This window comes from Microtus pennsylvanicus, chromosome 1 (genome assembly GCF_037038515.1).
Source record: "Microtus pennsylvanicus isolate mMicPen1 chromosome 1, mMicPen1.hap1, whole genome shotgun sequence".
Lineage (NCBI taxonomy): Eukaryota > Metazoa > Chordata > Mammalia > Rodentia > Cricetidae > Microtus > Microtus pennsylvanicus.
Window position 1 is genome coordinate 116,037,834 of NC_134579.1, and position 21,575 is coordinate 116,059,408.

The 21,575-nt window shown below is 44.9% G+C and overlaps 1 protein-coding gene across 2 annotated transcripts in view; it reads right to left on the reverse strand.

Moving 5' to 3' along the window:
- Naa25 (N-alpha-acetyltransferase 25, NatB auxiliary subunit) overlaps nucleotides 1–21,097 on the reverse strand; it is a 55,852-nt gene extending 34,755 nt beyond the window's left edge. Inside the window, exons 1-5 of one of the 2 annotated variants that reach the window (XM_075980644.1) lie at nucleotides 21,010–21,097; nucleotides 10,597–10,682; nucleotides 8,407–8,545; nucleotides 5,138–5,256; nucleotides 511–585 (exon numbers count right to left, since the gene is read on the reverse strand). In XM_075980644.1, the coding sequence (XP_075836759.1) occupies nucleotides 511–585; nucleotides 5,138–5,256; nucleotides 8,407–8,545; nucleotides 10,597–10,682; nucleotides 21,010–21,067 (477 nt within the window). In that variant the 5' untranslated portion in view covers nucleotides 21,068–21,097. Of the gene's footprint in view, nucleotides 1–510; nucleotides 586–5,137; nucleotides 5,257–8,406; nucleotides 8,546–10,596; nucleotides 10,683–21,009 lie in introns of those variants that run through there. The other variant, XM_075980651.1, reaches the window with a different exon arrangement.
- Nucleotides 21,098–21,575: the final 478 nt, after the last annotated feature.

Sequence of the window (21,575 nt, forward strand, 5' to 3'; positions counted from 1 at the left end):
TAGGACAACTGAGAAACTACCAAGCAGCCAGGCACGATAGCCACCTCACCTGTAACCCCAAAATTCAAGAGGTGGAGGCAGCAAGATCTTGAGTTTGAGGTCAACCTAGGTTACATAGTAAGTTCAAGGTGATACCCTATCTCAAAACAAAACAAAAAAACACTAAATAAGAAAGGTGGAAAACTGTCTCAGAGGTTAAGAGCACTGGCTATTCTTTGAGAAGAATCAAGTTTGATTCCCAGCACCCACATGGTGACTCAAAACTGTAACTCCTGTTCCAAGGCACCAGACACCCTCTTCTGGCCTCAGCAGCTACCAGTACATGGTTCACAGACATACATACATACAGGCAAAACACCATATACATAAAATAAAATTTAATTAAACAAAGACTACCAAGTATTCCCAAATTGAAAACCAAGGGATGATCCATCAAGACCCTCCTGACACAGTTCATTAGAGACAAAGATGGTAAAGACACTTCCATCCAATTCTGAGCAACATACTTACTTGCATGATTAAGCTCATCACAGACCAAAAGTAGTAAGGGTTTTTGGGGACAATCTTATACAAAGCCATGCCAGCCTGAAAGAGAGCATAATTTAGAGAACATCAGATAGACAATTAATAAACTGGAAATGAAAACAAATATAAGTCTGAGTGTGTGGCACGTTCCCGAGGAGATCAGTAACACAGTTACAAACTGTAGGTGATGGCAGTACCTAATAACCTCATCACTATGACAACAACAAATAATCATAAATGTCAAGTTTTACATCCTGAGTGACAGTTCAACTTTTGAACCATTTAAGTCCAAACTCAGAAAATGGATGTGACACAGTACAGTTCTAAGAAGACTACCAAAATTCACAGAATTTGACTATGAATGTTTATCAGTGTGATCTTCAGACTTGGATAAAGTTCAGTTGGTGGAGTGCGTGCCTACCATTCCCAAAGCCATAGGAATGCCCACCACTGTCCAGGCACGGGATGGCATGCTCATAGTTTCAGGCACTTGGGAGACAGAGGAGGTTCAATCATCCTCAGCTGCACAGGGAGCTTGAAGTCAACTTGGGCTGAGACCCTGTCCAAACAAGCCACAGCAGCAGTCCTCACTGAAGACCCTGAAACAACTACAGCAAGCAGGGCCACCAGACAGGAGGTAGACTTGGTGGGAAACATTTGGTGGGAAACATTTGGTCCTTCCAAGCTATCAATAATTACAACTAACCCCACCAGCCAGGCACTATGGAACATGCCTGTAATGAAAATGGCCTCCCAGAACTTGAGGTAGAGACAGAAGATCAAGAGTTCACTCTTGTTGTATAGTGAGCAACATGAGACACTGTCTCAAAAAAACTAACAGAAAAAATGACTAACCCTTTTACATACTATGCCCACACTTAGAGCAGATGTAGACAAACAGAGCTAACTAGAATTACTTGAGCATACTGAATTGCTGTCCCCAAATCCCTTCGATTCAAAAAAGGAACCTGTTCTAGGCATGAGCAAAATCTAGCACAAGCAAAAGAGATAAGGCAAAATGTAAACCACACAAATAATTCATTAGAAGTGGTATGTGTTTATGCCTATGTGATGGAGGAAGGTCACTGGCTAATTAATAAAGAAACTGCTTGGCCTGATAGGTTAGAACATAGGTGGGTGGAGTAAACAGAACAGAATGCTGGGAGGAAGAGGAAGTGAGCTCAGATGCCATAGCTCTCCTCTCTGAGGCAGATGCGATGAAGCTCCGACCCAAGATGGACGTAGGCTAGAATCTCCCTGGTGAGTCACCACCTCGTGGTGCTACACACATTAATAGAAATGGGCCAAGCAGTGTTTATATGAACACAGTTTGTGTGTTGTTATTTTGGGGCATAAGCTAGCCAGGTGGCCAGGAGCCAGGCGGTAGGAACGCAGCTCACAGCTCCTTCAACACATATAGATTCACATGTGTGCACGTGCCTATGGAGGCCAGAGGACAACCTCAGGGGTTGTTCCTCAGGAGCTGTCCACTTTGCTTTCTGAGATAGGGTCTCTACTGGGATCTGAGGCTTGTCAATTAAGCTAAGCTGGCTGGCCAAAAAAAGGCCTCCTTAGCACTGGAATTACAAGAAAGCCATCATATTTAATGTAGCGTACTGGGCACTGGGAATCAAACTCTGGCCTCATGTTTACATGGCAAGCATTTTACCAACGGAGTTATCTCTCAATATCTTGATTATTTTTGTCTTGTTTTTTTTCTGTGTAGTTTCGGAGCTTGAACTGGAACACATTCTGTAGACCAGGCTGGCCTCAAATTCATAGAGATCCACCTGCCTTTGCCTCCACCTTCCCAAGTGCTGGGATCAAAGGTGTGCACCACTACCACCCAGCCCAAGTCCTTGATTCTTTTCTGGGCCCAGGTAAACATGCAACTGAAGCCGCCTCAGGCTTGTTATGCAGCTGAAAATGGCTCTAAATTCTTGGCCTTCCTATACCCATCTCCCAAATGCATAACACAGATCTAACCAATTAAAATTTACCTAACAATAGAAATGTGTATAAAAACACCATACTAAGGGGCTGAAGAGATGGCTCAGAGGTTAAGAGCACTGCCTGCTCTTCCAGAGGTCATGAGTTCAATTCCCAGCAACCACATGGTGGCTCACAACCATCTATAATGAGATCTGGTACCCTCTTCTGGTCTGGTGACATCCATGCAGATAGAACACTGTATCCATAATAAATAAATAAATCTTTAAAAAACAAAACAAAAACAGCATACTAGCCAGGTGGTGGTGGTACATGCCTTTAATCCCAGCACTAGGGGAGATCTCTGAGATCAAGGTCAGCATGTTCTACAGAGCGAGTTCCAGGAGAGGCTACACAGAGAAACCTTGTCTTGAATACCCCTCCCCCCACCAAAAAAAAAAAAACTCACCATACTACAGGCTGGCAAGTTGGGAGCACTGGCTGCTCTTCCAGAGATCCAGATTCAGTTTCTAGCACCCACAAAACTGTTCAAAGCTGTCTTTAACTATAGACCCAGGAGATCTAGTTACCCACTTCTATCCTCCTCAGATACTATACACAAACATACAAGTAGCAAAACACACCCATATATATATGTATGTATGTATACACACACACACACACACACACACAAAACAAAAGGAACAATAAATAAATAAACAGAATCACATGCTAGGTGATTCCAAGAAAGGTGAAATCACACAACGTTCTTTCCTCCTTAAGAGAAAATGGGGAAGTATCATTATGAAATCCCCTGAAAAACAGCATTTCAGATGGATCTTAAAGGACAAGTGAGGCTCTAGGCTAGACTGAAGATATTAGGATGCACAAACATTTGAGGTCAACAGGTGAGTAAGTCATCAATTCCCAGGAGAAAAATGAGTCTGAACAAAATCAAAGAGAGTGAGTCATAGGGTGGAAAAATGGCTCAGCGGTTAAGAGAGCCTGCTGTCCTTCTAAAGGACCCGGGTTCCAGACACACACAAGAAAAATCAAGAGGGCTGGGCCAGTTTTAGTGGGAGAGAGCTGGCCTATCACCAGAAAGCCCTGGGTCCAATCTCTAACACTAACAAAAAAACTCAAGGAGTCAAAGGCTGGGCTTTGCATGAAGGGTAGACATCCAGTACGTGTAGGGCCCTAGGTCAATCTCCAGCACCAAAAACCATAGAGGAAGGAAAACAAGTTCATGAGAGACACAAGAAGTACTTCTACTTTGAAAACTTATATGAGAATATAAACGCTGATTCTGAGGAAGGATTTGTATTACTCCCTCTGACTTCCTATAGTTACGGTGTGATACTGCAGGCAAAGAACAAGTTAAACAAAAACTCAAATTTCTTTTTAAGATTTATTTTTTTTAATTATGTATAGTGTTTGCCTGCATGTATGCCTGCAAGCCAGAAGAGGGCACCAAATCTCATTATGGATGGTTGTGAGCCACCAGGTCGTTGCTGGGAATTGAACTCAGGACCTCTGGAAGAGCAGCCAATGCTCTTAACCACTGAACCATCTCTCCAGCCCCCAAAAACTCAAATTATAAAAATATCAGCACTCAAGAGGCAGAAACTGAAACTCAAGCCTTGCTAGATACTGCTTATTAAGATTAAAGCAAAGTTCCAGGAAAGGCTTAGCTACAAGCAGGTTTTGTTGTTGTTGTTTTCTTTTTGAAGCAAGATCTTGAATTCATTCCAGGGCCTTATACTTGAACTTATTATGCAGCTAACTTTCAATTCTTGACCCTCCCACCATCTACCCAGGTACTTCGATGATAGGTACATGCCACTATGACAGGTTTATCCTACAATGCGGCTAAAGACACAAAACACTACATTGTATAATCCCAGCTACTCAGGAAGCTGCAGACAGAATGACATCAAGTTGAAGGCTATTCTGGGCAAAAGTCTTTCATGGTGCCCAGGCTGACCACAAATCATCATATAGCTAAGGATGGCCTCGAACCTCTGATTGATTGATGGATTGATTGATTGATTGATTGATTTTGGCTTGACTTCCAGAGTGTTGGGATTAAAGGAATGTGCCACTATGTCCAGCTCATATTAATTTTGATGGTAAACCCAGAAAATGTGCGCTCCTGGCAAACATTCCGACTGAGCTACAGCCCCAGCCCTAATGCAACTTCTAAAGGGCTAAGAATACAGCCAGCAGTAACATCTGCCTAGCCTGGGTTTCACCCACCATGCCACAAAAAAAAAAAAAGTAAATATTTGTGTAACATTCTTCAAATGTACACAATGAACCCCTAAAATCTGATCAAATAAGCCACCTCTGGAGAGCAAAAGCTAAGAATTTCAGCCATAGAGACTTTTCCCCTGGTGAATTTATCTCTCAGAAGGCTAAAGCAGCTCAATTAACTGGATGTAAACTTAAGAGCAGCTCTATTTTGTGCTCTGTGATTTCTGCCTATCCACTTTCTGAAACCTGAACAGGCATGTCACTCTAGAGCAATCTCAAGCTGACAGCAAACCAAAGCAAACACATGAGCAGCCAGCCAACTTCCCCAAATCCCTGAGAACTCCGTAACTGGCTGATCATCACACACACAGCAGCTCAATCATATCAGAGAGACATTGCGCCCTACCCAGAAGGCTGTGAATTTGGTTACCTGCTGCATCTTCTTGTACTCGCCCACTCTGGCGTAGGCCATGAAGAGGTGAGAGTGATACTCCTCGCTGTTGGGAACTTTCTTCACAGCCGCCTCATAAAGCTTTGTGACTAACTCCGCTAAGAGGAAGACAAGCAAGATTGGGTTTTGCTTCCATAAGATAAAATCCTAATGCTCTTTTCTGTTTGGTTAAAGCAGGTGTTCTCAGTCTTTCTAATGCTGAGACCCTTTAATACAGTTTCTCACGCTGTGGTGACCTCCCCCAACCATATTATTTTTGTTGCTACTTCATAACTGTAGTTGTCACTGTTATGAAATGTAATACAAATATCTGATATGCAGGATATCTGGCTTGACCTCTGTAAAAGGGTCCTTTGACCCCCAAAAGGTCTTGACCCACAGGTTGAAAGGGTGAAATGGTTCCTCCTTGCACTAAAGGACATGGAGAGAGGTATTGTTCCCATCTTCTGCTTAAGTATTGTTGAGAGTATTTTTTGCTGTTTTTTTTTTCAAGACAGGGTTTCTCTGTTTAACAGACCTGGCTGTCCTGAAACTCTGTAGACCAGGCTGGCCAGATCCTGCCTCTGCCTCCCAAGTGCTGGGACTAACGGTGTGTGCCATCACATCTAGCTTTAAGTGTTGTTTTGATGAAGCATGGATTAGGTCATATCTCTTCATGGTATCTGTGCCATGAACTCAATCTGTCTCCTTTCAACTCTCTCTTTTAGCCCTCCACTGTGTAGTGACATTAGTTCTTCAGGGTACCCTATGTCATATCCTGGCCTAATATGCTGTTCCCACTGCATAGCTTCTTCTGTTCCCTTTTCTACTCAGTAAACCCCATGCACGTACCAGTTCCAGCAAGAACACAATCCCAATCCTCTCTGCAGGCCCCACCCTGAAGAGTCTGCCTCTCCTTCCCAATTTGATCGCTATCTCTTCTCTGTGTTAAACTCTGACTAAAAGAGAAGATCTCTAGTATAGCATTAACTGATACCCAATGCAGCTAGGTATGGCAGCGCATGCCTATGATCCCAATTTTTGGAAGGTTGAAGTTGGAAGACAGCAAGTTAAAGGTCTTGTCTATAGACTAAGTTCAAGGCCACTCTGGCATAGTTAGTAAAAGTCAGTTCTCAAAATAAAAAATATATTAAGGAGTGTAGCTTAGGGGCTGAGCACTTGCTTAGCATGTGTAAGGTCCTGTATTTGATCTCCAGTATCACAGAAATAGTCAATATTATCTTTCTTCATCATCAAGCAAAACAAACTCTCTCTGATACAACAATTCTATTCCTAGCTGCGGTGGCATCATGGAATGAATAATCCCTGGCAATGAACATGGATTCACCAGAGCCACATGGGTATCAGTCCAGAAGTGCATTACACAGAAGCACATAGCACAGACCCAGCAACATGAAACCCAAGATAAACTAAAGGGGCATTGTCACACTGAAACAACAAGACAGAGAACTAAAGCCAGCAGAGGGCCTCAGATGTGATTCATTGGCAGAGGGATTGTCCAGCTCAGGCAAAGAAGGGAAGAGACAGAAGGGATAGGGCAGCAAACAAGTCAATCAAAGTAATTCAGGAGAGGAAATACTCCAAAAGGAAACTGAGACTCAGTTGGAATATGGGAGGCTTTCCCAGCATCAACACTGTTCTAATCCATTCTGCCTTTCCCTTACTGCTTAATGTGAGAGCATGGCACAACAGACGTGAGGGCAAGGAGAGCATGGCACAACAGACGTGAGGGCGAGGAAAACATGGCACAACAGACGTGAGGGCGAGGAGAGCATGGCACAACAGACGTGAGGGCAAGGAGAGCATGGCACAACAGACGTGAGGGCGAGGAGAACATGGCACAACAGACGTGTGGGCAAGGAGAGCATGGCACAACAGACGTGAGGGCAAGGAGAGCATGGCACAACAGACGTGAGGGCGAGGAGAACATGGCACAACAAACATGGGCAAGGAGAGCATGGCACAACAGACGTGAGGGCAAGGAGAGCATGGCACAACAGACGTGAGGGCAAGGAGAGCATGGCACAACAGACGTGAGGGCAAGGAGAGCATGGCACAACAGACGTGAGGGCGAGGAGAGCATGGCACAACAGACGTGAGGGCGAGGAGAACATGGCACAACAAACATGGGCAAGGAGAGCATGGCACAACAGACGTGAGGGCAAGGAGAGCATGGCACAACAGACGTGAGGGCAAGGAGAGCATGGCACAACAGACGTGAGGGCGAGGAGAGCATGGCACAACAGACGTGAGGGCGAGGAGAGCATGGCACAACAGACGTGAGGGCGAGGAGAACGTAAGCACAGCAGACATGTGGGCAAGGAGACTATGGACAGAGCAGACATGGTGGCTCAAGGACAACTCTTAGAAGTTTCTTCCTCCTTCCCTTGTGGGCTCAGTGGACTAAAGTCAGGTGTCAGTCTGCGTGACAGTCTTTTACCTCTGAGCCATCTTACCAGCCCAACAAGGTTCTACTTCTTAATTATAGGGTAGCTTCATGACTCACCAAATTTACTAGCACATTGCATAAAACAATATATTTTGCCGGGCGGTGGTGGCACATGCCTTTAATCCCAGCACTCGGGAGGCAGAGGCAGGTGGATCTCTGTGAGTTCGAGACCAGCCTGGTCTACAAGAGCTAGTTCCAGGATATGCTCCAAAACCACAGAGAAACCCTGTCTCGAAAAACAAAAAATATGTGTATATGTATATATATATATATATATATATATTATAATAAAATATTTAAGAAATTCAAATGAGGGCTGGAGAGAGGGCTCAGAGGTTAAGAGCACTAACTGATCTTCCAGAGGGACTGAGTTCAATTCCCAGGAACCACATGGTGGCTCACAACTATCTACAATAAGATCAGGTGCCCTTTTCTGGCCTACAGTCATTAAATGAAGACAGAACACTATATACATAATAAATAAGTTATAAAAAGAAAAAGAAAGAAATTCAAATGAGGCTGGGGTTTGGAAGTATACAACGTTAATCCCAGCTAGAGGGAGCCAGAGATAGGCGGATCTCTGTGAGTTCCAGGCCAGCCAGAGCTACATAGCAAGATCCTGCCTCAAAAAATAGAAAAGAAAAAAGAAAGAAAGGAACTCATTTTGACTCTCATTTCAAGTTAAGCTAATGCATTTAACTATCCTGGTGAAGCTCTCCAAAGGCCACGACCAATACATTCATCTCTCTACTGTCATCTACACAGGTGGGGGGGGGGGGAGACAAGGAAAGTCACATACGACGGTGCATCTCCCGGTAGAGGATCGTCAGGGCCTGCAGAGAGTTGTCATCTGTGGGTTCAAGGGCAGCCACCTCCTGTGCCAATGTGAAGGCTTCTTCCTGTTTTCCAGTTCTCTGTAAACCAATTGCCTTGAGAACCTGACAGCAAGAAAAGAAAAATCAGCTTCCACGGGAAAAGAAAAGCTAAGGCAGAATGGAGAGAGTTCCAAGTCTGTGCCTGGGCTACATAGTAAGATCCCATCTCCAGAAAAGCAAGGCGAGAGGTGAGGGCGGGACTGGTAAAGTTCTCCTTGGAAGCACTATAGCTGAGCCTGATACCCAAACGTTACCACTTGCTCCTAATCCCAGTGCTAGGAATGCAGAGGCAAGTGATCTAAAGGCACAGTGGTCAGCTAGCCTAGCTTACTTGGCAAATCCCACACCAATGCAACTCTGTCTCAAAATAAATAAATAGGTGGGGGATAGAGTTGGATCATTGGTTAAGAGCACTTGCTGGTCAATAATGAAGACTAAACTAATGATCCCAGCATTCATGTCAGGCAGCTTACACACCTGTAACTCCAGTTTTAGGTGACCTATTCAAGTCTCCACAGGCATGGAGAAGGGGGTGTATATACAGACAATTAAATAATAAAACCTTTTTTTTTCTTTTTTTGAGAGAGAGAGAGAGAGAGAGAGAGAGAGAGAGAGAGAGAGAGAGAGAGAGAGAGAGAGAGACAGAATTTCTCTGTGTAGCCCTGACTGTCCGGAAACTTGCTTTGCAGACCAGGCTGTTCTCACAAAGATCCTCCTGCCTCTGCCTCACGAGTGCTGGAATTAAAGAAATGGGCCATTATCATCGGTTCTAAAATCTTGAAAATGTCACCTTTACCTCCACATGCACTCACATGTGCACCAAATCCACGAGTGGCCATATGCATACCCCAAGACAAGAAAGTGAGTGGCCATATGCATACCCCAAGACAAGAATGTGAGAACCAAGAGCAAAGATAAAAGCAGAAGCTGCAATCAATGCTAAGCTGTGATCAACTACAACTCTTCTCACAAAAAATAAATAAACAGCAACTCAAAATTCCTTCTTAGCCTAGCCACAATACAAGTACCTAATACTGTTTTCCGTTTGTTTGTTCTTTGTTTTGTGTTTTTTCTCTATAGCTTTGGGAACTGTTCCCAAACCAGCTGGACTTGAACTCAGAGATCCGCGTGCCTCTGCTTCTCTATTGCAGAGGATTAAAGGCATACACCAACACCACCTGGCTCTAATATTGTTTTTAAAGACTATGAAAATAACCCAAGTGTGGTAACACATGCCTATAATCCCAGAAGGCTGAGGTAGGCAGATCTCTTTCAGTTTGAGGCCAACCTGTCCACACAGCTAGTTCCAGGACAGTCAGAGATACACCACAGAGAAGCCCTGTCTCAGACAAAAATGACTGTGAAAATAAAGTTAAGTAGTATCCCAAAATATACAGTTAAGCTTCAATTAAGTACTATCAATGCACTATAAAGTGCTCAGGACAGTAATACACGGGGAGGAAAGAGAGCTGACAAGCAAGCAAGCTGGGGAGCCAGCTTGGTGGGTAGAGGCTCCTGCAAACAAGTCTGGTGACCTGACTTCAGTCCCAGGAACTGACATGATAGGTGGAGAGAATCAACACCCAAAAGTTGTTTCTCCTCTGACTTCTACATGCTCTGCACTGTGGAATCTGTACAGCCACAGGGAAGAAAGGGAGGAAGGGAGTGAGGGAGGGGAAAGGGAGGGAAAAAGAAATGGGCCTGGGAGGGCAAAACGAGAGAATCTGAACTTCAAAGTCATCCTCAGTTACATTAAGACCATGTCTCAAAAATACAATATAGAAAAAGTACAAAATGAAAATGAAAAAGAATTATAAATACAACTCACAACCCAGCATGATGGTGCAGGCCTTTCATCCCAACATTTGGGAAGCAGAAGCAGGTGGATCTCTCTGAATCTGAAGTCAGTTGGTCTACATACCAAGTTTCAGGCCAGCCTAGGCTACAGAGAGACGCTGCCTCAAAAAATATACCTGGTCAACAAGAGCTAGTTCGGGGACAGGCATCAAAGCTACAGAGAAACCCTGTCTCGAAAAACCAAAAAAAAAAAAAAGAAATATATATATATATATATATATTACCCACAAATATAAGTAAAGGACAAATGCAATTACCTTCGCACAGTGAAGATCTTTGTGTTTCTTCAACAGTTTATCAGCTTGCTGAATTGCCATTTTATTATTCCCATTATCAAGATAATCTATTAAAAAAAAATAAGAGGTATCATAATATTTCACCAGCAAACATGAGAAATACAGTTGCCTTTGAGACTTTAGAAATATCCTGACTTTTTATTTAAAACATCATGGGCCAGGCAGGTGGTGTTTGTTTGCACATGTGGCAGAAGCTCAGACTAGCTTCAAACTCACTAAGTAATCTAGGCTGGCCTTCAACTCATTGGGATCTTTTTGCCTCAGACTCCTAAGTACTGAGATTACAGTGCAACACCCCACCTCCACCCTTTTACACCAGTCCCCAGTTTAGGATTGTGAATTGAGTAGTTGAAGCCAGCCTGGGCTACATGCATAGCAAGGCCACCGTTTTGTTGTTGTTGTTTGGTTTTTTTAAAAACTTTCTCTTAGACTAGTCATCTTTTTTAATCATTTATTTTATGTGCACTGGTGTTTGGCTTGTATGTGTGTCTGTGCGAGGATGTTAAATCCCCTGGAACTTGAGTTACAGGCAGTTGTGAGCTGCCATTGTGAGTGCTGGAAATTGAACCCGGGTCCTCCGGAAGAACAGCCAGTGCTCTTAACTGCGGAGTCATCTTCCCCAGCCCCTATTTTTGTTTTTTAGATTAGTCATCTTTGATGAGCTCAAACTGTTAGGGTGATTATTTGATAAATAATCAAAGCTGGGGTCAGGACTAAGGGCATTTCCCTATTGGCTCTGGAAGGTGACAAGGCTCTGACAAGGGGCTCCACCAGGGCTGGGAACATGGTAAGACCATATCTAAACCACAGAACTGCAGCCCACGCCAATGTGGACATTTTTTTTAAAGATTTATTTACTTTGTATGAATGCTTTGCTAGAATGCAGATACATGCACGATGTGTGTGTACTTGTTGGAGCCCCTGGAATTAGGATTCCAGATGGTTGTGAGCCATTATGTGGGTTCTGGGAGTTGAACTCAGGTCCTCTGTAAGAAAAACAAGTGCTCTTAACCATCGAACCATCTCTCCAGTTCCTTGACGGTTTCTTCCTGGTAACCAATAGCTACAACACTAGAAATCTGCATCAGAAAGCCCTGGGCAACCCCATGCCTGAATATATGGAGTCTAGGGTTATTAGTGACCGCTCTAGAACTTCCACTAAGAAGCTTCACAGGACATAAGCAGGATGAGGATAAAGAAAACTTCACCTTCAGGCTCTGTTCATGTAAGAAAGAAAATCCAAAACAAGAAAAAAGCTGGGGAAAAACTCCCTTTATCCAAGATCCCTTGCAAGTGGGACTGGAATAATGCCTGCTCAGCACAGGACCAGCATTGTTCCCGCACCAACATGGCAACTCAGTTACCTTTATTTAACTGCCACTCCAGAGCATTCAATAGCCCCTTCTGGCCACTTTGGGCACTACACACATGGGGTATAAACCCACACAAACACGTACATACACATAAATATACTTTTTAAAAAAATACAAAACTTGGAAGGAAGGAGCCACCCTGATGAAGTCTGTCTGTAGGATGAGGCTAAGGAACTCTCCCGCCTCTAGCCACAACTTAGTAGGGCTACAAAGCCAACAAGGTCTGCCCTGAAGAACATAATGAGCAAAAGAAAATCAAGTCTGATACCGACAGTGGTGGTATACACCTTTAATCATAGCACTCAGGAGGCAGAGGCAGGAAGACCTGAGAGTTTGAGGCCAGTCTGGTGTACAGAGTGAGTCCTAGGACAGCCAGGGCTACACAGTGAAACCTTAGAGGGGTGGGGGTAAGGCTGGCTTTCAACTTACATTACTGAGTCTCTAAATCACATAGCTCTTGAACAAACAGGTCAGTAAATATGATATCCAAAGTTAGTAAATCTTTTAAAAACTAATTCAAAGGCAATTAATTGTAGTTTGGCTGGGGATTGCTGCTACCCCATTGTAAAAGGAATCTGACAAATGAGCCTGCAGGAAGCCAGACAGGGGCAGAAACAGCACTGGCTACAGTGCAGCTTCACAGGGTATGTACGGTAAAGAACCAGCTCAAAGGACAGGCATTCTTTTTTTTTTAATATATTTATTTATTATGTATACAATATTCTGTCTGTGTGTATGCCCGCAGGCCAGAAGAGGGCACCAGACCTCATTACAGATGGCTGTGAGCCACCATGTGGTTGCTGGGAATTGAACTCAGGACCTTTGGAAGAGCAGGCAATGCTCTTAAGCTCTGAGCCATCTCTCCAGCCCAGGGCAGGCATTCTTTTGGGTGTATCGTCCTCACAGACAGAACTAGAGAATCCCACAGCAAGATCCCAGAGGACTAGAACCCACGAGTCAGCTTTTCTGCAGCCAGCTTGATCGCACCTTGCCTTCTCTCACCTTCTTGTTATCTTTACTAGTATCTATTTTTGTTTCTTCTTTTTAATTTCTTTTCCTTTTTTTGTTTTTTTAAATATTTATTTATTATGTATACAATATTCTGTGTGTATACCTGAAGGCCAGAAGAGGGTGCCAGACCTCTCCACAGATGGTTGTGAGTCACCATGTGGTTGCTGGGAATTGAACTCAGGACCTTTGGAAGAGCAGGCAATGCTCTTAACCACTGAGCCATCTCTCCAGCCCTCTTTCCCTTTTTTTAAAGATTTTTTAAAATTTATTATGTATACAGCAATCTGCCTGTATATATGCCTGCACACCAAAAGAGGGCACCAGATCTCATTATAGATGGTTGTGAGCCACCATGTGGTTACTGGGAATTGAACTCAAGACCTCTGGAAGAGTAACCAGTGCTCTTAACCCGAGTCATCTTTCCAGCCCCTTTTTGTTTCTTTTAAAGAAGGGGGGTGCATTTTATTTTCATTGTTTTCTCCCAGCAAGAGAAACAAGTTTCCATTACTAATAAAAATATATATTATAATTATTGGGGTAGGGTGACATATTCTTTTTTAGGATCTCATGTATCTTGGCCAGAACTATATAGCCAATAATGACCTCCAACTTTTTTTTTTCTGGTTTGTTTATCTTTTGCTTTTTCTTTTCTTTTAGAGACACGGTTTCCATGTAGCCTTGGCTAGGTGAAATTTGCTACGTCCACCAAGCTGGCCTTGAACTCAAGAGGTCCACCTACTTCTCCCCACCTAACACTGGGATTAAAGGAAGGAAAAAAATGTTACATTTGTGTATTTATCTATGTATGTGTGGAGGACACATGTGCCACAGTGAGTTCAAAGCCAGTCTGGTCTACATAGTACATTCCAGGCCAGCCACACAGTGAGACCTTGTCTACAAGAGAGAAAGAAACTGGCTGCCTGGGCTGGAGAGATGGCTCCGTGGTTAAGAGCATTGCCTGTTCTTCCAAAGGTCCTGAGTTCAATTCCTGGCAACCACATAGTGGCTCACAACCATCTGTAATGAAGTTTGGTGCCCTTTACAAACATACACACAGACAGAATATTGTATACATAATAAATAAATCAATTAAAAAAAAAGAAAGAAACTGCCTGCCTGACATGGTGGTGCATGTCTGCCATCCCAGCAATCAGGAAGATGAACCAAGAGGATCAGGAGTTTGAGGCCAGCCTGGGCTATATAACAAGATTGCCTCAACAGTTCAAAAGTGTATCATCTATCTCCACATTGCCCTGTTCACCATTTGCCCCCTTTTAAACCATTCCCAATGCCTTGTCTACTTTGATGGACTATATCCACTTACATTGAGTCTAAGAGCCTTTCCATCTTTCAAAAGGGAGCAGAGGGGCTGGGGAAATACTCAGTGCATAAGAGCACTGGCTGCTCACCCACATGGCAACTCACAGACAGCTGGAATCTGACCCCCTTTCTCGCTTCCAGTCACCAGGTATGCATGAGAAACACAGACATACACACAGGCAAAACATCCAACATATTCAATAATAACTAAAATAATAACACATTTAAAAATCTAACCCTATTTGCCACCCAATATTCACAAGCCTAATGATGAAACAGTGCTTCCTGTTTCCTTTTAAACTAGAGCTCAGCCACCTACAACCCCAGCATCCAGGGAGGTAGAGGCAGGAATGTCAGCAGTTGAAGGTCTTCCCTAGTAACAAAGCTAGTCTGTGGGTAACCTGGGCTACATAAAATTCAGTCTCAAAAAAAAAAAAACAAATGAAAGGGGCCAGAGAGATGGCTGCTCTTCCAGAATTCCTGAGTTCAATTCCTAGCAACCACATAGTGGCTCACAACCATCTGTTATGAGATCTGGTGCCCTCTCCTTGACTGTAGGCATACAAGCAGACAGAATACTGTATACATAATAAATCTTTAAAAAAATAATAAATGAGGGCTGGAGAGATGGCTCGCGGTTAAGAGCATTGCCTGCTCTTCCAAAGGTCCTGAGTTCAATTCCCAGCAACCACATGGTGGCTCACAACCATCTGTAATGAGGCCCGCAGGAAGAATACTGTATACATAATAAACAAATAAATAAATATTTTTAAAAAATAAAAATAAATGAAAAAGGCAAACCTCTCAAAGAAAAACCAAAACAAGCTTCCTAGCGTCCTTGTCCTCTGCCGTCTGGGCCCGCTTCCACTCTACCCACTCTAACTCCCACCATAGAAGTCTTCTGCTTGTGTCCTCAGCAGACCATACTCAAGGGGTGTTCACCACTATTTCCCTCATTCCACATTCAAAGTACATTACATCCACAAGGCTGTTTCAAGACCTGCTCTTAACAGCCCAGATGCCCACACTTCAACACTTCATGATCAGCCCTCAGCACAAACACAGCTATTAAATGTCTGGGCTGTCAATAGAGCTCAGTGGACCCCAACACCTCATAAGACTGCATGTGGTGGGCTGGGCAGTGGTGGTACATGCCTTTAATCCCAGCACTCGGGAGGCAGAGGCAGGTGAATCCCTGTGAGTTTGAGGCCTGGTCTACAAAAGCTAGTTCCAGGACAGCTAGGACTGTTACACAGGGAGACCCTGTCTCGAAAAACAAGAAAAAGAAAAAAGAAAAAAAAAGACTGCATGTACAGAGCCTGTGATCCCAGCACACAGTTGAGGCAAAAGGATCTGAAGTTCAGGGTTATCCTTAGCTATACTGTCAAGTTCTAGTGTCACCCTGAGCTTTGTGAGACACTCCATCAAAAAAAATAACCATGTGTGCGTATGTACACACACATTATCGTAGTAATACACATTACACATTATGATAAAAATCACTTACAAGGGTAGGTCTCTCATGACCATGATATTCCATTATACTCTATCCCACACAGAAATTTTTGAAGTGTTTTCTTTTCCCCCCTGCCCCAGTACTGGGGGCTGAACCTATGGCCTATACATACTAGTCAGACACTATCACTGAGCTACATCCCCATCTAGACACAGCTTTTAAGTAATTGTGTTTTCACTACAGAAGAAAGGATCTTGTACCAAGTGAAATTTCTACAGAAAGTCAAAACAGGGGCTGAAAAGATAGCTCAGGGGGTAGTGTTCATCATGCAAAATGAGGACTAGGTTTGACCCCTGATCAAGTAAAAAGGACAGCTACAGCAGCATACATTTGTAATCCCAATGCTGAAGAGACAGAGACAGGACAGACCCTGGGGTCTCAGTCAGCCTCAACTACCTAGCAAGTGCCAGGCCATAAAGAGACCCAGAGTCAAAAAGCAAGGCAGATGGTGCCTGAGGAATGACAGCCAAGGTTGACTTCTGGTTCCACATATATACACACTCACATGTACACCCACACACAAAATGACACCTTGTCACTTCTAAGACTCACACAGTTAATACTTTCCAACAAAAGACTCGGAATAAATATTACCCTTGACTGAACACTTCACGTTTTAATGACTTGCCCTAAGATTTGACCAGACACCCAAGGAAAACTGCCCAACTCATAAAAGTGACTGTCACTGGAGAGCCTGCTGGAATCATGGCACACCTGACTGTATAAGACTGGAGGTACAACAGATTTGAACAATGTGTGTGCATATGTGTGTTCACAGGTTGCTGCTGTGCCTGAGGTTTTCTCCTAACACCATGAGAGCCCCAGGATGAACCTCGCTTGATGCCTTTACCTGCTGAGCCATCTCACGGCCCCAGCATCAGAATAATGGCAGTAGTGAAAAGCACTGTGCTGCCCACCCACACCAGAGTGCCCACTGGTGAGAACTGCCCAGCAAGAGGTCATTTCAAGAAGGCAGGAGGATGCGGTGGTACTAGCCTTTAATCTGAACACTCATGTGACTGAGACAGGAGGGTCTCAAATTTGAGGCCAGCATGAGCAATTTAGGGAGCTCTAGTCTGGACTACAGAAGCCTGTGTTTAATCCCAGCCCTACAACTCACTTCTTACAACCCTGAGCCTGCTAATCTGTTCAGCCTTCAGTTCCCTGCAGTGACCAGCTCTCAATTAATGCAGTTACTGAACATCATGCCATGCCTGAGCTCCATGATGAACTTGGTCACGGGTTAGCTAGTACAGCCTGGATTTGAGGATTAGCAGTTGTTTAGGAGCATTAATGTGTCTGACAACAAAGTTCAGGAGCTCTACAGTCTGAAAGCTGCAGCAAGGCCTAGTCCTGCCACTTTATAGTAGCCCCCTCAGAAGCCCTCCTCTACTCTCCCCACTAGCTGAAACAAAAGCTACATAATTCAGACTTTAGGTCTCAGAATATGACCTGACACTTCTGGTTAATAAATACATCCTGATGTTTGGCAATGTGAAATGGTGGTTTCTTATTGAACAATTCAAAACACTATTCCTTGTAACTGAATGTAAGACCAACAGTATTCTCCTTGGTCTTCAAGAACAAATTCTTTTTTTTTTTTTTGGTTTTTCGAGACAGGGTTTCTCTGTGGTTTTGGAGTCTGTCCTGGAACTAGCTCTGTAGACCAGGCTGGTCTCGAACTCACAGAGATCCGCCTGCCTCTGCCTCCCAAGTGCTGGGATTAAAGGCGTGCGCCACCACCGCCCGGCCTTCAAGAACAAATTTATGATTCTAATTATTCTTAAGTTGAGTCTTTTGTAAAAGTTCAGAAAAATGAGAAGTTTTACAGGTGGTGTCTGTGTAAGGATGTGATTCACAAACCATGACCCCTAAATTTAGGTTTTACTTTCTATTGCACAGAAGTAGAAGGGCAGCCGGGCGGTGGTGGCGCACGCCTTTAATCCCAGCACTCAGGAGGCAGAGGCAGGCGGATCTCTGTGAGTTTGAGGCCAACCTGGTCTACAAGAGCTAGTTCCAGGACAGGCTCCAAAGCTACAGAGAATCCCTGTCTCAAAAATCTAAAAAAAAAAAAAAAAAAAAAAGAAGAAGTAGAAGGGCAGCTACAAGCCAGAGGTTAGCCTGGTCTACATAGGGACTTCTCTGCCTTATGCAAAGGCAGGAGGATGTGTAGCAATGGGGAAATCTGAGTAGGCAAATCAAAGTGATGCAATTTCTAGTACAGTGGTTAAGACAGTGTGCCTGAGCTGGGCCATGGTGGTCCATGCCTTTAATCCTAGCACTCAGAAGGCAAAAGAAGGCGCATCTCTGCGAGTTTGAAGCCAACTTAGTCTACAGAGTGAGTTCCAGAACATCCAGGGCTACACAGTGAAACCCAGTCTGGAAAACAAACAAACAAGCCAGTGTGCTTGGAGTTCAAACCCAAGTTCAAGAAGCATTAGCTTTAGATAAATTACATAAGCAATAAAACTTGTTTCTCGGGGCTGGAGAGATGGCTCAGAGGTTAAGAGCACTGGCTGCTTTTCCAGAGGTCCTGAGTTCAATTCCCAGCAACCACCTGGTGGCTCACAGCCATCTATAATGGGATCTGGCGCCCTCCTCTGGCATGCGGGCATATATCGAGGCAGAATGTTGTATACATAATAAATAAATAAAAATCTTTAAAAAAAAAAAACTTGTTTCTCCAGCTGTTTTTTTTTGGGGGGGGTCTGAAGAAATGCAAATGCATAAGGTAAAAGCTCTAGGGCACTGACTGACTAAAGATCCTTCTTATAACAGACTGACTGTTCTGAACTTTATTATTATCATTATCCACCACACAGGGCCAGTAGTGCTAGGAACAGGTAATGAAGGTAAGCCATCACACAACACAGCACCTAAAAGCCAGTGAGATGGCTCAGCGGCTGAGAACACCTGCTGCCATTCCTGACAGCTGGCCGGAATTTAATTCCCAGAATCCACATGATAGGAGAGGACCAACTCCCTCTTGCAATGTGTCCTCTGAACTCCAGAGGCGCACAGTACCAGTCGTGACCACACCCAACTACACACACCCAAAAATATTTCAACAAGTATAATTTTTAAAATGTACCAAATATATATGCATATATAAAATTATGACCACTAGACATAAGGCCACATGCTTGTAATCCCAACAGATGGAAGGCGGTGGTACAGCTGAAAGTTTGAGTCCAGCCAGGAAACTTAGTGAAACCTCCTTGTCTTAAAAAAGAGCAGTCAAGCCGGGAGGTGGTAGCACCACCCAGCACTCGGGAGGCAGAGGCACGCGGAGTTCGAGGCCAGCCTGGTCTACAAGAGCTAGTTCCAGGAAAGGAACCAAAGCTACGGAGAAACCCTGTCTCGAAAATCAAAAAAAAAAGAGCAGTCAAACCGGGCGGTGGTGGCACACGCCTTTAATCCCAACATTCGGGGGAAAAATGCATGCAGGTGAGGTGATCTCTGTGAGTTCCAGGCCAGCCAAGGGCTACACAGTGTGATCCTCTCACGGGGGGGAAAATAAGAAGAGAAAAAACACCAACAACAACAATAGCGGCCAAGAAAACAGCTAGGTTTTTAAAAGCACTGGCTACTCTTCCATAAAATCCCAGTTCAGGTCCCAGCACCCACAACTCCAGTTCTAGGGGATCCTAATGCCCTCTTTGGCCACCAGGAACGCACGTGGTGCACAGACATCATGAAAACAAAATACCCATAGGCGTACAACAGTGGGAAAAAAGGAAAAAAAAGTAAAGAAAGGACAAAGAAAAAGCCAGGACCATTTGTACCAACTTGCGAGAAACACAAACACCCCCTCTGCCAAGAAAAAAAAAAAAAAGCTAAAAACAACATTTAAAAAAGCCAAAACGGCCGGGCAGTGGTGGCGCACGCCTTTAATCCCAGCACTCGGGAGGCAGAGGCAGGCGGATCTCTGTGAGTTCGAGACCAGCCTGGTCTACGGGAGCTAGTTCCAGGACAGACTCCAAAACCACAGAGAAACCCTGTCTCGAAAAACCAAAAAAAAAAAAAAAAAAAACGCAGAGACACACTGAAAATGTGAGGTTTACTTTATTTTTTTTTTTTTTTTTTTTTTTGGTTTTTCGAGACAGGGTTTCTCTGTGGCTTTGGAGCCTGTCCTGGAACTAGCTCTTGTAGACCAGGCTGGTCTCGAACTCACAGAGATCCGCCTGCCTCTGCCTCCCGAGTGCTGGGATTAAAGGCGTGCACCACCACCGCCCGGCGAGGTTTACTTTATTGAGAAACCACTGCCCTTGAATCTTCCTCAATCAGTACCTGAGATAAGACCGTACAACCATCGATGAGGAAAAGGCAAAGCAAAAAGGAAGCACTTCCAATAACAGACCAGCTCAATTATTGCAAAGTGTTCCTCTCCGACTCAATTCTGGGATTCTTTTATTCTACCAGGGAAGGAAGATGACATCAAGATTCATCTGAAAGCCTGTGGGTTTGGGACAGTGCCGTGGAGAGTGCACGCGGAAGGCAAGCTGCAGAGAAAAACCAGACACGGTGCAGAAAGGAAAATCCTTCCAGCAGTCCGGCCCGCACCTCCGACACCAGTTACAGCCATCTCTTCCCCGCTATTCTGGGGACCCCCTCCCCCCGCCTCCCACGTGTGCCCAGAGCAGCTGTTCCTGCACTGAGTAGCATCAGAATGGGGCTCGATCTGGGTGACCTTGCATCAGTCCCTTCCTTTCTTTGGGCCTCAGTTTCTCCAAGGGCACCAGACCTCATCAGTCTGACAAATCCCGGGCACTCATCCTTGTTAACAAAATCACTACCACTGGGGCATCCTCCCCTCAGGAAGGCGCTCCCACCTCATACCGGAGCCGGTTGTCACCTGCAAGAAAGACCACGGCCTCCCGGGGAGCGGCTGGAATAAAGCGGCCTAGTGGTCTCGCCGGAAGGGCGCATCCCGCGCGTCCTGACAGCTGCGTGCACCCGCCGGTGCCACCTCAGGGACGAGCTTCGCCAGCCGGCACCTACGCGAGGCCGAGGCTGCGGCCTAGCGTCCCGCGCGGCCCGCCCCCTCCCCTCTCCACGCCTCGCGCGCCCCCGGCTGCCCTCTTGGGCCTTTGCTCCCGGCAGGGCAAGCCTCGGCTTGCCGCACTGGCCAGCAGGCCGGCTCCAGGTACTCACCGTAAATGGGCCGGAGGCGCCGGTCGTTAGGATCCTGCACATGGCCCCGCGTCGCCATGATGACAAGCGCAGAACCGCAGTGCGCACGCGCTGGGCAAGCCCCCCGGGAAGGGACCGTTAAAGGGCCAGCGTCGATCTCGTCGGTGTATCGCGATAGTGAAGGGTCGCTGCGACGGAGTGCGCCTGCGCGGAAAGGGAAATTCGCCTCTCCTTTAATTGGAGCTGTGGTTAGATTTTTGCCGGTATAATAATCTGAACCCCAGGGGCGGTTGTTGCTGTTGGTGGCTTTTGTCCTTGAGAGGGAGAGGCGTAGAAAGCGAAAAAGCGGTTTAATCCCATTGACTTTACATCAAGAAGAACCAGTTAGTTGGTCTTGGCTTTGGTCATGGGGTCGCCGGGAACTCCTGGGTGAGCCTTAGGAAAGATAGCTTGCCCTACATTGAAACTACAAAAAGTTTACGAGCCCCTTCCCTGGACTCAATTCCGTGTGTGTCCAGATACTAGTGAAGCTGTTTTGATTAGTTTAATTTTCATATTGCGCTAGACGTTATCATGATCTTTGCTCT